This window comes from Mauremys mutica, chromosome 1 (assembly GCF_020497125.1).
Source record: "Mauremys mutica isolate MM-2020 ecotype Southern chromosome 1, ASM2049712v1, whole genome shotgun sequence".
NCBI classification, from domain to species: domain Eukaryota; kingdom Metazoa; phylum Chordata; order Testudines; family Geoemydidae; genus Mauremys; species Mauremys mutica.
Genome location: NC_059072.1, coordinates 50,979,926 through 50,996,822, shown reverse-complemented (window position 1 = coordinate 50,996,822; position 16,897 = coordinate 50,979,926). Strand labels below are relative to the sequence as shown.

General features: G+C 44.2%; 1 protein-coding gene across 1 annotated transcript; it reads left to right on the top strand.

Annotated features, from left to right (window-relative positions):
* The first annotated feature begins 2,960 nt into the window (after positions 1 to 2,960).
* Positions 2,961 to 14,930, top strand: LSMEM1 (leucine rich single-pass membrane protein 1). Its single transcript, XM_045012394.1, has 4 exons — positions 2,961 to 2,982; positions 4,678 to 4,809; positions 10,801 to 10,935; positions 14,268 to 14,930. Exons 1-4 carry the CDS (start codon positions 2,961 to 2,963, stop codon positions 14,486 to 14,488), a joined length of 510 nt encoding a protein of 169 aa, XP_044868329.1. The 3' UTR covers positions 14,489 to 14,930.
* Positions 14,931 to 16,897: the final 1,967 nt, after the last annotated feature.

Below are 16,897 nucleotides of genomic sequence, written 5' to 3'. Positions count from 1 at the left end.
GTTGCCACCCAGTTTGATACCTGCTGCGGAGCCCGCTGCGGGTAGCTGTATCGGCCTGAGTCGGCGCTGGACTCTGGCGACGCCGAGCGCGAGGGCCACGGCGGTGCCATTGATCCGTGTCGGTGGGAGGCTGACAATTGGCTTCTTGCTGATCGAGAGTGGGACCCGTGCCGATGATCCCGCGACCGGGACTGGTGCCTTCTGGGAGCCCTCGGCGACTCCTGCTCGTCTCCTCCTGGTGCCTGTCCGGGGGGGGGGGGGGCGCTGGAAAGCCCCCTGTCCTGCACTAATCCCATGCGTTGACTCGCCTTCAGTACCGAGACTTCCCTCGGAGTGAAGGGTAACTGGGAGTCTACCGACTCTGAGCTCGACCAGGACCAACGCCGGGAGCAGTGCCGGGACGGTGACCTCGAGGGGCACACCATTGCCGGCTTTCCCTTTGGCGGCACCCTGGATTTGGGTGCTGGAGGCTTCTCCCTGGCCGGGAGGGGACTCGCTGACGACAATCCAGTGAGGTCTTTTGCAGCCTCAAAGGTGTCAGGCGTGGAGGGCTGATCTATTACGCCCTCGAGTCCTTCGTCCGCACTGAGTTCACTTCTGACTGGACTCGGTGGGATTTGTGGCGCTGGTGCCACCGGTGCCGAAGTCGGTGCAGTGTCCATCCCGCTCCTTCCAGTACCCGGGGCCTGATATGGCGCCGGTCTCCTTTGTGAGGAGCGTCCACGCCCCTCCTTTGGTTTTGCCTTGGGCCGCACTGGGGAAGATGAGCGGTACTGGGGCCTACTATGGTGTCCCAAGGCCGATGGCTTGTGGTGCTTGGCCGGTACTGGGTCTCAACGACTCCGGGGCACTCCGCACCGAGGAGGCTGGGGCTGGCATCAGGCGTTCCGGGCCTGGTGGCTGCAGCGCGGCCTCCATCAGCAACTGCTTTAAGCAAAAGTCTCTTTCTTTGTTCTCGGCTTAAAGGCCTTGCAGATCTTACACTTCTCTGTTTGGTGAGCTTCCCCCAGGCAACGTAGACAGTAGACTAACCGGCATAGGCTTGCAGCACGTGGCGCAAGCCCTTAAACCCTTGGGTCTGCGGCATGCTCTGAGGCCCGGGGCGGGTGCTGGAATCCTCCAAGCACCTAATCTATTAGTGTACAACAACAATGAAACGCTAACAAACTGATAACAGCTATGTACTTCTAATGCTAAGGGATTGCTTCTCCTACGAGAGCAAGAGGTTGTTCCAACGCTGCCCCGGATGGTAAGAAGGAACTGGAGGGGGTTGGGCCAGCGGGGCTATATATACATGGCACAGTGGCGCCACTCTGGCGGGGGCCCCGCCGGCCTGCCAGGAGCCACTAAGGGAAAAAGTTTCAGACACTCGTGCACGCGGCGCGCGCACACCTAATGTGGAATGGACATGAACAAGCACTCAAAGAAGAATATTGGTTTGATTAGTTTCAAGCCTGTTTAAAAAAGTCACTCAATGTAAAATATTAGTAAAATGATACATGTCAGAAGCATATGTTAAAAACTCACCATAATAGCAGTAAATATTAAAATTTCATAGTGACTCTTGTCTAATAAGTGAAGTGTGCGTGTGTGTGTTTTAAATAGGTCAATATTTGGAAACTAGACTTCTTGGCCAAAATGAATGCTAAATATAGATTGAAAGGGATAGTCATTTCATAGCTGTGTTTATGGGTCCTGTGGGAGTTTGCAGGGTCTAAAAGTGAGGGGGGAAACTACAAAGCAAGTTTTCTTCTCATACTGGATGACTTCTTCCATCCTGAACTTTTAGCTGAATATGGTTAAATTGTAAGTAATTTACACTTCATTCTATTGTTTTGCTAATCCATTTAGTCTTGATTTTATTCTTTGTTAAGAATTTTTAGGTATTTATTTTACGAAGTGGTAACACTACCAAAAATAACTTACGTTTAAAAGTATGAAGTTATATTTTAATGCTTATGAGGTGGTGGCCTCTAAGCAATATTAAAATACAAATTACACTGACTAATTTAAAAGCTATGAGGGTTAGTTTAGCCTTGTGAAACTAATTAGTAGGAGGCCAGTGACGCTAATATCTTGTTTGTTTCAAGGTGCTGATGTGGAAATAAATCATAAAACAGAGCATTCATAACATGCTGTTTTTATGTACAGAAAGTGAGTGTACAGTGGGGAAATTGGTTCTAAATACTTAATTACAAAAATCTACAACTTGTGAATTTAACACGTATCTAAAACTATCAAATCAGTTACTTACATTTATTAGAGCTCAAGTCTTTAGGAGAGTCTTCCTTTAAGTTGTTGCAAGGAAGTCTAACCAAAATGGAAAACGTTCAGGGAAAACAACTGCCCTTCTGAAGCTAAAAATAGCAGGAGGCCCTTGTGTGTGAGAGAGGTGGTGAATCTGTAGAACGCTGCATAACTGTGTCCATAAGAAATACAGCTTGGCATGGATGTGGTCAAAGACAGTAAAGATATAGCTACTAGAAGTTGTTACCTTATACATTCTAGTGCATAGAAGCCATCTGTCCTGAAATTACTGTTGCATATATAAAAGCTACCGGATTGAGCTGATTGGTTGCAATTCTAGCTTTGTGTATTTTTTCAGTAACTGCTCAGAATGAAAAAAGAAAAAGGAGCTGCACTCATTTTCATGTCATTTCCCCTTAATTGAATCAAGACTTTACTCTTTCTGTCCATGTATTTACAGAGCCATCAGTCTTATTTTCCCTTATGAGTGCTAGTCCCCTTTCCAAAAAAACCTGAACTAGTTAGGAGCCAAAGTTTCACTGAGAATCAATGGGTAGTTATTTGGCTGTGTCCCCAACTTTGGGAGTGACATAGAGCAGCGTGGGTTGGCATGATGCTATGAGTATCTGCTCCTGCATGTGCCTGACAGGAAACAGCCCCAGTTTTCCCCATGGCACTTATTAAAATGTTGGTACAGAGGGAACCTGCTCTTCATGATGTCATACTATGGAAAGGGTGAGTCAGGAAAGTTGCCAGTTGTGTTTGGTAACTGAGTCAAGAAGGAGGGAGCTGGAAAAGGTCCCATGTGCCTAGAGAAAATGTACTTTTGAACATTACCCAGACTAGTGTGGGTACCAGTGCTGAAAGATTACCAGTATAAATTGTAATGTTGAGTAGACTTTTAAGAGCTTCGGTATGGTAAAGGCCTGATAAAAGCTTGTATGCCTGGTTGACTCTGGCCAGCTCTAATCCCTCTATAGATATCTTTCTCCATAACTCTGAATATGTATTTGTTAAAACACACATATGATTCATATTTTCCAAGCAATGGGGCTTTCTATCCCAGATGCAGAGAAGCCATCAGGGCAGCTAAATCCCTTCTAATACTTTCTTAAAGGTGAGGGGGAGTAAGAGTTTTTATACTCTGCAATGACATCAGAAGGGGCCCACCGTTAGTCTAGCAGTCTCTTTTGGGTAGTTGATAGCTGCAGTTTCAAATTCCTTATTAGCAGAGATAGAGCTGGAGCCTCACACCTCTGGGAGTTTGAAAATTGATAAGAAGTAATCCACTCTATATACATAGGATGTGATTTCTAAATGTCACTTTGTTAATTTGTGAATGTAAATTTCTAACACTTCCAAGGGACTTGTGCTCATTGAGAGCTAAGCCCACCGCAAAGATGAGGTGTTAAAGGGTATGTCTACACGGCAATTAGAAACCCATGCCAGCTGACTCAGGCACATAGTGTTCAGATAACGGGGCTGCCTAATTGCAGCACAAACTCTGGAACCCTCCCACCACATTGAGCCCTAGAGCCCAGGCTCCAGCCTGAGCCTAAATGTCCACACTGCAATTAAAGAGCCCCTTAACCTGAGTCAACTGTCACGGGCCAGCCATGGGTTTTTAAATGCAGTGTAGACATATCCAAAGTTAAGCTGAATATCCGAGAATGTCAGAACAATTACCTTAAGGCATGGAAATTGTGTTTTCTTCAAGAATTGTCTCACCTTCTTTGGAAGGGCACAGGCCTATGCTACCAGCCCAGACCCTTTTCAAAGTAGGTCATGTGTGTCAACCAAATCTAAAGTAAAGAAAGAAGAGCAATTATGGCAAGCGATAACTTTTTGCTGACCACCCCAATCCCAATCATTTGTTTAACCAAGAAAAAACAAGCCACAGTGATGTATCAATATTTATAAGGAAATGAATGAGCTTGTCATTGTAACCCTTCTCCTTCACTCCCCTTCCTGCTCCCTTCGTTTTTACTTATCACATATCCCTAGTACTTAGATTGTGAGATAATCAGGGGAGAGACTAGGGACTTGCCATTGATTTCAATGGGGCCAGGATTTCACCCTGTTTTATTGGTCTGTAAAGTACCTTCCAGGCTTTGGATGTTATACAAATAAGTAATAATTTACACCTGAATCAATGCAGGAGCTAGAAAGGTGGAACAGTGTACTACAACATTCTGATGTGGCAATTAACTTTCACACTTAAGGATCTCGAACAATAAACTAGAAATGTTAACTAGTGAGTTTCTCACAACTCATATTGGTCCTATCCTGAAAGGTTCTGAATATCTCCTACAAAGACCTAATCATCCTCAACTCCCACTGATTTTAGTGAGAGTTAAAGGAGCTCAGCACCTCACAGGATCAGGCCCCTTAACAGTAGTCATTATTTCCAATATCCATGTTTTCTTTTAGGTACAATGGAGAGTTCTTCTCTTGAAATTGACTTACTTGATACCAATGAAGAAGGAAAACTTTATGTGGTTGATTCCTTAAACAACCTAAACAAACTGCATCTATGTTCTGATGGATCTCAACACCTGTTAAGTATGTATGCCAGATAATGCTTGGCAACTATTCTCAATATAAACTAGGTTTAAAAAAAAAAAGACTAATGCACAGATGTTTGATAATTTAAACTAATGCTTATCATTCTGGGATTTATTTACCGTATAAACACATGCACTACACATGGGCCAGATTCCCAGCTGGTGTAAATCCAAATGATGTATTTTCCACTGATGTCAACAGCACTATGTCAATTTACAACAGCTAAGGATCTGGCTTAATAAGTGCACTTCAACTCAGGCATTTAAAGGAAATTGAATTCTGATATGAGATAGCTATGACAAAAACGACCAGCACAACTGGAATCATGTGCACAGAACATAGGACCAGTGGTCTAACTACTCCAGTAACCTGTAGGTGACAATTGCCAGTACCAGATTCTTGTTGGCGATGTCCACAGCATGGCCAAGTATTCTCTGTGGAAACTGTGCTACCTTTCCACGCCTAGCCTGGCCCTTCACATCATGTCTGAGGCACACGGGTGCGACATTGTAGTAAGCCTGTACCATCATTCCCAATATGTATCCATTCTGGGAATAAAAATAATGCCCTCTCTCTTCTGTCTGGCAATTTTCACAATTACTAAAATACACATAAAAGCTTAAAAGGAAAAAAAAGCTGCAACTAAAATTATTGTGATCCTGTTTTTGCTTTTAAGGAATGACTATCACCTGATGATCCCAGCCAGTTTCCTGAGGTATTTGATGAACCTTCTTTAGATCTTAATTCAGGGAACTTATTTCAAACATATTCAGAATTGTACTATCCTCCTGATTTTACTGCTTGTATGCACTTTATCTTTGACTCACACATGGCAACAAGAATATTTTTAGCCAGCAATATTCAAGATGTGTTTGACTCTTTTGTGATCTGAAAGCACTTTACAAGTGGCAGTTTCTTGGCAGCATTCCACATTATGCTATTTAAGGAGGTACTCTGTAGTTTTCTCCTTAGTTTAGCAGCACAATTTGTACTTTTGAAATTTGGCTGAAGAGTAGCTGTACAGTAAGAATCATAATCAACTAGGCTTCAAATAGGACAAAAATGCAGATACCCACTCAACCACCACCTTGCTTGATTTTATACATGTATGAATAATGCTGGGAGAAATGATATAGGTGACACTAGAGCTTTGATGGAAGAGGAGTTAGAAAGACATCAACATCTTAGCCCAGGAGCTGAATATTTTTCTGATAATTACTATAGTGGTGCAGCTGCCAGACACTAGGATCCCATATTGAAAATTATAGAAATCTGCCATGGTATTGTCTTATGTAGGCGATCCTCATTTTAACAAGAACAAGAAATGGCACAGAATGAATCAGTTCTAGTGTCAGATAATTTCTCTTTTGCCTACCTAGATTCTCCCTGTAATTTTAAATGGACGTTGTTCTTCACTTCTGGACTAAATTGTTATACAGTACTCTTGTTCCTGTTAAACAGTTACCTACAGGTGGCTGTATTTCAGCAGAAAATGAAAGCAGTGCTATGTATAGTTTGTCCACCAATTTGGCTCTTTCTCTGATATATTTTAGATGTTTCTTTAATGCTTGGAGTTTTATGTAAGTATCTGATTGCCCTCACACCAGTAGAATATATTCCAAGAGACTGCACTATTTACAATCCTCAGCTGCCGTACCAAGAAATGTGTTATATTCTGGATCTCTTTGTTACAGAACTATTAAGATCATAGAATCGTAGGACTGGAAGGAACCTCAATAGGTCATCTAGTCCAGTCCCCTGTGCTGAGGCAGAACTCGGTATTATCTAGACCCAGGGGCGGCTCTAGGCATTTTGCCGCCCCAAGCACAGCAGACAGGCTGCCTTCGGCGGCTTGCCTGTGGAGGGTCCGCTGGTCCTGCGGCGCCGGCAGAGTGCCCCCCGCGGCTTGCCGCCCCAAGCACGTGCCACCCCTGTCTAGACCTCCCTGACAGGTGTTTGTCTAACCTGTTCATAAAAACCTCCAATGATGAAGATTCCACAACCTCCTTAGGTAATTTGTTCTACTACCCTTACAATCAGGATTTTTTTTCTAATGTCAGCCTAAATTTCTCTTGCTGCAGTTTAAGCCCATGGCTTCCTGCTCTGTCCTCAGTGGTTAAGGACAATTTATCACCCTCTCTTTTATAACAACCTTTTACATACTTGATGAGTGTTGTCATGCTCCCCTCCTAGTCTTCTCTTCTCCAGTTTTTTTCAATCTTTCCTCCAAGGTCACGTTTTCTTGACCTTTAATCCCTTTTATTGCTCTCCTCTGAACTTTCTCCAATTTGTCCACATCTTGTGCGCCCACCTTATAGTAGCTTCGTCTAGGCTATATTTCTCTAGTTTGTCTGTGAAAAAGTTCTGTGAGATGGTAGCAAAAGCCTTACTCAAGTCAAGCTATACCACATCTACTGCTTCCACCCCTATCCTTGAATTGTGTGAGCATTTTTCACCCTCTGGTAATCATTAAAAATACATGGGACAGTGCTATCATTTTCTACAGAAAATGCCAGATCTGGGTTTAAAAAAAAAAAGACATTTCAACAATGCTTCGATGCAGTACCCATAGCATTCCTTTAGCTCAGTAGCTTAATATGATCTGACATAAGCAAACCTAAGGCAACACATTAGCCATAAATTTAAAGTAGTTTTAAAAAGCAAGAGCCTCTAATTTTGGTAGGTGCTCCACACCAATTACTTTTCGCTTCACAACATAAAATGTTCTCATTGTTTGCAGGTTGGCAGGAATCCTTGTTCACTGGTTACTTACAATAACGTAAGCTGGCACATTTGGCAAGTTGGCTAGTAAGAAGTGTTCATTAGGCAGAGCACTCAAGTGGCATTTATGGGAATTCTATTCATAGCTTGCAATGCTTGAGAGACTGTGAAAGCAGCTCCCCCATCATTATTATTCCGGCTAGGAAGCAATATCAGTGGTGGTGGCATTTAGTACAAATTGTATTTGTTATGAAGGCTGAGGGCATGATAAAAAAAAATATTAAAAGGCTGCAGGCTTTACTTTATCCCCAGGCAGGAACACATTAAATGCAATAAAAGACAGCAAAAATACTCCTAGACTAGTATTGACTAGTTCAGTGAACTCTCAAACCATGGGTTTACTCATCATCAAAGTGCTGTTATGGCATATACAATCCTTTTTCTTCTTTATCACCATCAGCTTAATTGCAATGCCCTTCAAGAGTCTTACCAGATTCAACACAACACCGATGGAAACTTGGAAATACATTTTTCATAGTGGATAATCATATGAAGCTGTGATTTGTCACAGCTTCAGTGTAACCCCACCTTTAACCTTCCCAATGTGGTCTGCTCAAGGACTGCCTGCTCCAGTCTCAAGCCTATAGCCTTCAGCTCTCTATGAGCAGAGATGCACATCCGTTCTCTTTCCAGACTGGGATTTTAGACTGAGAGTCATAGATTCCAAGGCCAGAAGGAACCATTGTGATCATCTAGTCCAGTGGTGGGCAACCTGCAGCCTGTGGGCCACATGTGGCCCATCAGAGTAATCTGCTGGCAGGCCGCGAGATAGTTTGTTTACATTGACTGTCTGCAGGCACAGCTGCCCGCAGCTCCCAGTGGCCGTGGTTCACCATTCCCGGCCAATGGGAGCTGTGGTAAGTGGCGTGGGCTACAGGGACATGCTGGCCACCGCTTCCCACAGCTCCCATTGGCCAGGAATGGTGAACCACGGCCACTAGGAGCTGCGGACACCTGTGTCTGTGGACGGTTAATGTAAACAAACTGTCTTGTGGCCTGCCAACAGATTACCCTGATGGGCTGCAGGCCGCAGGTTGCCCACCACTGATCTAGTCTGACCTCCTGTATAACACAGGCCACAGAACTTCCCCAAATGGTCTCCTAGGGCAAATGCTGCCCAAATGGGAAACTATGGTTCACACAAAACTTTTGGTTGTGTTCAGGAACTCTGAAGAGGATTCAAACCCTGGTTCCCACTATCTTCCCTACCCCTAGGCCCATATCCACCCCACACTTAGCTGTTATATTTTTTATGAGGGACATGTCCTTTCACCCACCAAAGTTTCTAAAGAGCAGCAAGCTGGTTTGCCCCACAAATTTCAGGGAAGGAGTGGCTAACTGGTTGTCCCCCTTCTTGCATCTGCAGGAGGAGTGGCAAGTGGGCATACCTCTCACTGTCATGCCAAATGTGCTCAGTTTATATATAGTACATCTGGCCAGAGAAGACAATTCCATTTCATGACAACTTTTGAGGTCTCAAAAATTGCATAGGAACAAACCAAAACATTCCAAACATTTTCACAAAATGGAATTGTGTTGGAAAAAAGGCCATTTGCAGATCCCAAAAATGTCAGTTTTCTATTTGCATCTCCCATTCTCTCTGTTTTCCTGGAAGTGCCAGGAGAGTCCATCCTGGACCTTGTAAACTTGGCAGGCAAAAATTTCAGTGAAACAGTATATTTAAAGAAAATGTCCCAACAAGTTCTAATGTAGTCTAACTTTCAGCCCTGCCCATTCAGCCTGAACCCGGGAAAGTAAAACTGGATTCTTCCTTTCTCATGTTACATTGCAAGAAATAAGGGTTCTGCAGGTCAAATTAGGCGCTCAGCCTGTGCAGGCCCATTGCTGTCAGCAGAGTTGCACAGGTGTAACTGATGGGAAGTTAGCTAGCCAGACAGTTGATGATTCACAATGTGGAAAGGAATGTTGCTCACACTTTCTTAGCTGTATGGCTCCAGTGGTTATCAGGAGTGAAAAGCAGCAAAATATTTGTTGTGACTGTGGGCTTGGCTACACTTGCAAGTTGCAGCGCTGGTAGAGGCTTTCCAGCGCTGCAATTAGTAACTGTCCACACCTGCAAGGCACATCCAGCGCTGCAACTCCCTGGCTGCAGCGCTGGCTGTACACCTGGCCAGGTTGGGGTGTAGCGATTGCAGCGCTGGTGATCCAGCGCTGCTCATCAAGTGTGGACACACACCAGCGCTTTTATTGGCCTCCAGGGAATAAGGAGATATCCCAGAATGCTTTAAACTAAATTACTCCCTTTGTTTTGTTATGCAGCCTCTCTTTGTTTTGTTGTGAACCTCCGGAGGAGCTCCGTTTCGCTCCGTTTCTACCGGAGCTGCTTATCAGCTCCTGTTTGCTGTGATCAATCTGTGAACAATCAAATGAGATCCTCCTCCCTGTTGTGAACGAGCTCTGTGGAGCTCCTCCGTTGCTGCTGCTATCTAAAAAACAAACACAGCTCCTGTTTGCTGTGATCATCTGTACTTGGCTGTAAACAATCAAATGAGAGGCAGGCAGGGAAACAGCGGGGAGTCGTGTTGCCTACATGCTGTTTGCAATTAAGAGTTAAGACTAAGGGGTCGGAAAAATGTTCTGATTTTTCAAGTCAGGAAGCTAACACACAGTGTTGGCTCCAAAAATCCACTCTCTCTTTCCCCCCGCTCCCTGTCACACTAGACCCCACTCCACCCCCCTCTTTTGAAAAGCACGTTGCGGCCACTTGAATGCTGGGATAGCTGCCCATAATGCATCACTCCCAACAGCGCTGGAAATGCTGCAAATGTGGCCCCACACCAGCGCTGGTAGCTGTGAGTGTGGCCACACACCAGCGCTGCTCCTACACAGCTGGATGACCAGCGCTGCAAACTGTAAGTGTAGCCAAGCCCTAAGGTGAGCCACTATAACTCTGAATACATAAAGGGAGTGGATCTGTTAAGTAAGCACTGCCATTTTTACATATCTCCTTTTTGGAATAGGACTGCAATTTAACAGGAGAGAGCTAAAGTTATTAATAACATGGTGCCTGTATCCTGCTTAGAAACAGAGATGGATCCAACTCAGAAAGGTTGGACTTGGCTCTGAACATTCTCAAAGTTTGGGTGTATCTGGCTTCTCTCTGCTTAGAACCAGAGGCATTTTGTTATTTGTTTTCCTAATAACTTCCCATCAATTTCATATCGGAATATTATTTTCATTCCATAGCAGCCCAGGAGGAAGAGAACACTGGTGGTTTGATGACATGGAGCAGCATAAGTTGCCAACATTTGTTCTTCGTCACACTGATCATTATTTTGATTGTCAGTTTGGCGCTTGTTTCATTTGTAGTATTCTTAACAAGTAAGTAAAGTATTTACGATTCTTGTAAATAACATGGCCTGTCAAGGGAAGGAAGTGTTGGACTATATTTGGCTACATTGTAACAAGCTATTGTAAAATTGGATTGGTAATTGGCATTAGGCATTGAATCTCTGAAACCTCTGGATCTAAAAGCATGACCTTCTAGTCCGGTAGTTCTCAACCTATTTACAGTTGTGGGCCATATATGCAGCCCATAATGTTTTATGTGTGCCCCATCCGATACTACCTGTATGGCACTGAGGATGTCACGTGGGCCACAGCTCTGTGCTGATTGGGCTGCAAGTGGCCTGTGGGCCTCAGGTTGAGAGCCGCTGTTTTAGTTCCTGAGCTAAGGGGACTAGAAGCCACTTCTGAGGCTTCAGACTTACAAACCTCTCCAATCCAACTACTATAGTGGCTAGAAAGTCACACTGTGTAAGCAGGAGCTTACAACACTATTGTATTGGATCATTTAAATATTTTGCATTTTTGAATGGCTGTGCAATGCAGCCCTGCACTGGGAAGGCTAGTGATGTTTCTTAGGGTATGTCTACACTACCCACCGGATCAGCAGGCAGCAATTGATCCAGCGGGGGTTGATTTATCGCATCTAGTCTAGACACGATAAATCAACCCCCAAGCGCTCTCCCATTGATTCCTGTACTCCACCGCCGTGAGAGGCACAGGCAGAGTCGACGGGTGAGCGGCAGCAGTTGACTCACCACAGTGAAGACATCGCAGTGAGTAGGTCTAAGTATGTCGACTTAAGCTATGTTATTCACGTAGCTGAAGTTGCGTAACTTAGATCGAGCCCCCCTCCTCCCCAGTGAAGACCAGGCCTTACAAACTAAAACCTTGATAAGTGGTGTCCCAAGATGGGAGAGTTGGGAAGTGACAGATGTTCACTGGAATGTGTCTTGACAGGGAGGTCAAAGAATTATTCAGATTTGCTTACTTAGCCCCAGAACAAGGATTTGGGTGGCTCTCTCCCTAGCACTGCAACAGTGTCAAACTCGAATCCATTCCCTCAGGACAAGAGATAGAAATTAAGCTAAAAATGTCTTGTAGGGGGCTACTGCTGTGTGCTAACTTATCTGAATTAAGCAAGGCTGGCAGGGCAACTTTTAAAAAGCTAGTTTCTTTCCTTGCTACTTCATCAGCAGAGCCCAACAACAGGTTATCAATGTGACCAACACCTTAAAGGAGGATTTTAAACAACCTGCATTTAATCTTGACATAAGAACAGTAGTTGAAATATAGCTCAGCAGTGCTAGGCTGTGGTTCCTGGAAATGTTGATTGTAAAGCAGAGTGTTTCCTTTTCAAGTAGATTGTGTTGTTGGGGCATGTTTTGAAAACATTCTTTTTCTTTTCTTCTCCAGAAGAATTTTGTTCCTGGTGTAATTCCATTAAGGCTGATGGAGTAACATGGTGGGGTGGGTGTGAATTTAGGTCAGTAAACATGGAGATAATTCAGTGTGTGTTATTCAGAGAGGGCTTCAGATTCCAGTGCTAAGAGCTGAGTGGAAATAATCTGGAACAAAGAATTCCCCAAATGAAAGGAGCCTGAAAAATCAGATGTGATCTCGGAATTGGCTAATAGCATCACCTCTGTGGGGATAATTATCCATTTATTGCAGGGGTGGCCAACCTGAGCCTGAGAAGGAGCCAGAATTTACCAATGTACATTTACCAAAGAGCCACAGTAATATGTCAGCAGCCCCCTCCCCCCCACCACCTCCTGCCCACCAGCAGCCCTACCGATCAGTGCCTCCCCCTCCCTCCCTGCACCTTCCGATCAGCTGTTTCATGGTGTGCAGGAGGCTCTGGGAGGGATGGGGAGGAGGAGGAGGAGAGAGAGCATGTGGCAGAGCCAGGGGTTGAGCAGTGAGCACCCTCCGGCACATTGGAAAGTTGGCACCTGTAGCTCCAGCCCCAGAGTCGGTGCCTATACAAGGAGCCGCATGTTAACCTCTGAAGAGTCGCAGGTGGTTCCGGAGCCACAGGTTGGCCACCCCTGATTTATAGGGCCAGTAATGCTGCCAAGCCAACAGCCACAGGCTACCTCTGAATCACAGGGACGCACCAGTTTGGTTTTCACTGCTCATGCAGTGGTGTTAGATAGGATGAGGTGCATTCTGCTAACTGAGGATGCTGTGGTGAGAAGAACTTGAGGCCCTTTGGCAGCAGGATGTTTCCCCCTATGTTGTGGCTCTAGCTGGGGCACATCGCAGGTTCCTCGCTCTCTCTTTTTTAAACAGGAAACTTTCATCCACTGGTCCCTGAACTGCCTCCACTAACGGCAGTTCTGGACTCATAAGAGAGCCTGCTGGCAAAGCAGATGATTGTCAAGGAAGTAAAGGCTGCACAGGGAATCTTGTATGTTGTACCTGGGAAGCCCAATTAAATTGCTTTACAATGACCCCACATTTGCCTAAACAGGATGTGTCCTTGTTGCAAGTATTGGCTTTATATTATGTATAACTGAATGAGTAATGTTGCTGTGTAATGACTAGGTAGCAGAGAGGGTAAGGGACCCACTACTACAGTTAATTACAGGAGTTCTTCTTGGACCCAAAGGGGTAGAGGCTTGTTTTTTGGGAGCTGAAGTTCCAAGTTTTTTCTCCCAGCCATAAGGTTTATCTAGTGTTATGTCTGTAATCCGCAGAGTCATCAAGGATTGGTGCCCTGCTGTTGGATTTAAGCTCCTATCAAACTCACAACCTTGGTGAGAGTTTTGTCTAACTAGAGAAGGCCTAAGTACATAATGTACTGGGCTTGATAGATATAGAAAAATAAACAAGTGATATCATTCTCTTGTGTTCCACAGAGAGGATGAGAGGCTACCAATACTAACGGCTGTAGGAGTTCTCTTAACTCAGATGGTAGAGGCCTAGGCTTTGGGAAATGAAGGGTTCTGGTTCTAGTCCTAAAGCTCTGATTTATTTAGGGATTGTGCCCGAAGGGACGTATGAATGTGTTGTGTCCAGACATAGGGATAAATCTTACAGCCCTTAAATTAGCAAATCTTCTATGGATGGTAAAGAGAGGGTTGCTCACCTTAAGACTGTATATGCTGACTCTTAAGCAGTATATTTTATTGCATTATACTACACCAGAATGAAAAACAAAAATCGGTTGTAAAATAATTCAGTCAGCCCATAACTTCTCCACACACAACCTTTTCCAACTAAGCTTCTGAACTTGCTATCATGTTGTTATGTCTCTGAGCAGAATAATTTCCCATTCAATTTCCCACAGGGATGCACCAAGTGACAATGATCCACTTGGTTTAAATGTTACCAGTTTAACATAATGTCCTTTCCTTTTAAAGTTCACACTGGCAACAAGATGGATGAAGTGACAAGCAGACTAGCATTTGAAAGGAAGAACACAGAAGATCTTAAGAATATAAACAATATCATATTAAAGCATCTAAACCAATCAGGAATTATGGAGAAGGAAGAAAATCTCTTCACAGGTCAAACACCATCCACTCCTTATCTTCGTAACTATTTATTTCCCCGTTCAAAGCTGGACACAACAGTGCAGTAGATCCCCTGTGCAATGAAAACTGTTCTCTCAGTCTATTCATTTCCTTTCAACTGTACTCCCATGTAACCAGGTGGGTTATTTAATTATTCAGATTTAGCAGGTGCCATAACAACACTTGAAAAGCAACCTGAAGAAAATGGAGCTATTAACACTGCACAGATTTACATCCACCTCGCTTGAATATATGGATGATACCACACGTTTAGCTCTGGCATTTGACTCTGAAATGCTTCACTAGGGCCCCGCTCCTGCAAATAGCTCTCTATGTGAGCAAAGTATCTTGCAGGATCTGGGCCCAAATTTCTAATAGCTTCTAAATTAGAAACAGAAAATAGTACCTGATCCTGGTTTATGTGTGTAAAGTTCTGCAGGATTGGGCAATTAGGTTTGGCTCCTGGAATTTACAATGAAAGGGGTGGACTGTCAATGGGTCTCCACACATAGGTGCCGACTCCGTGGGTGCTCCAGGGCTGGAGTGCACCCACGGAAAAAAATTGGTGAGTGCTCAACCCTGCCCCATCCCCCTGTTCCAGCTAACCTCTGCCTCCGCCTCCTTGGTGAGCACGCCACTGCGTCCTGCTTCTCCCCCTTCCCTCCCAGCACTTGCACCACGAAACAGCTGATTTGTGGGTCAGGGAGGGAGGGGGGGAACCTAGTGTGCTGGGGGAAGAGGTGAGGCCGAGGTGGGGATGTGGGGTAGGGATCAAATGGGGCAGGGAGGGGGAGGAGTTAGGGCAGGGACTTTGGGGATGGAATGGGGGTGGGGCCAGGGAAAGGGTGGAGTCAGGGCAGGGTACAGGGGCAGGAGCACCCACCAGCCCCCGAGAAAGTTGGCACCTATGTCTCCATGTGGTCGCAGGGTCAGGGCCTCTAGGTTTTACTGCCCACAAAAGTGAATGGCTATTTTTCTATTAGAGAACAATTCAGTTTTCAGTGAGAAGTGGTTCAACTCAGATCCTTCCGTGTGTCTTTTTATCTAGAGTAAGTTCTACATTACTTGTATATTGTTTGTATTAAGAGGATTACACAACTTCTAAAATATACCTGATTCTGCCATGTGGCCTGATGTTTTACTACTGCTTCACTAAAAATATCAACATGCTGCTTAGTTTAAAATATCAAAACCTTTAAAAAAAATAGATTCTGTAACATGACAAGTCCAGGCCAGGCCAGTAATGACTGAAGGTGGCTGTCAATTGTTTGTGGCTTCATGTGTGAAATGATGGTACCCCAAAATTTGGACCCAAGGCACCCCAATAATTGCCCACCTATAATTGTAAACCAATTGTTATTTGACCCGCTTCAATGGGTAACAGGAGGTGGCCCGCCCTAGAGGAATTGCCAGGGTTTTACCAGGGAGTTTGTCTCTGACCCTCAGAGGACTCCCCAGAACAGACTAGTTCTGCAACCTGTGAGGGGATATGGATACAGCCCTCTGCTCAAAGGATTGACACTCAAGCAGTAATTGTTCAAGAACAAAATAACATTTATTTTAAAGGAAATAATCAGTTACAATACACTTAATAATCAAGAAAGAATACACTGCGATGCATGACACATTTCTAAATACAATGCCATTGTGTTACGCAATCATATACTAAGGCAACACAATAGACTACACAAACCATATAGTACCTACAATGTTGCATGATACCGTACACATTGACCCCATATACATATGTATCAAGCCTTAATACAGTGCTGCAATATAATATTAAACCTATTACAATGTAACACACAGATCCCATATACATAGGTACAAAGCAACATTACACCTTAAAGAACATTACTAAAAACATTCTATGTGTGGTGCTCAGGCAATCATATAATGGGCAGGGTAAAATCCATTCAGACACAGGCATACAGCTTTATTTACAATCATACCCAGGCATTCCTTATAATTAAAAAGGAATTATACTTACTCTCCTTCTAGATTCCTTTTGTACCATGTGTTCCTTCTTCTCTATCGCTGGTGGTGGTGCATTCTCTGCTCTCTTCTGTGCTTCTTCTGCTCCACTCACACACCCACACAAAAGCCAGCCAACTCTCTGCCTTATATGGCCTTTTCGCCTTCTCTGATTGGCTGCTTTCTCAATTCCAGCTATTAGCATAGATCCTCCCAGTGGGGTGATACCTGCTTAGCCAATCAGCTCTACCTGTCAGGAACCAGCTGAACCTAGTTGAGATCCTGCTCCTGACCCCTCCTTGCAAGTATTCTGGAGTGAACTCAGCCTTACCTGTTGAACTTTATTTCACCCTAGTGCCTGTCCACTATTGGTCAATTTGATCTGAGTCCTCCATTTTGATTTTTCTAATGTAAAAACATTGCTGTCGCCATTTTAGATTTCTAGCGATACTTACTCTAAACTATTATTATTTATTACTCATCAAAAGCCTTAAATCTTTCAC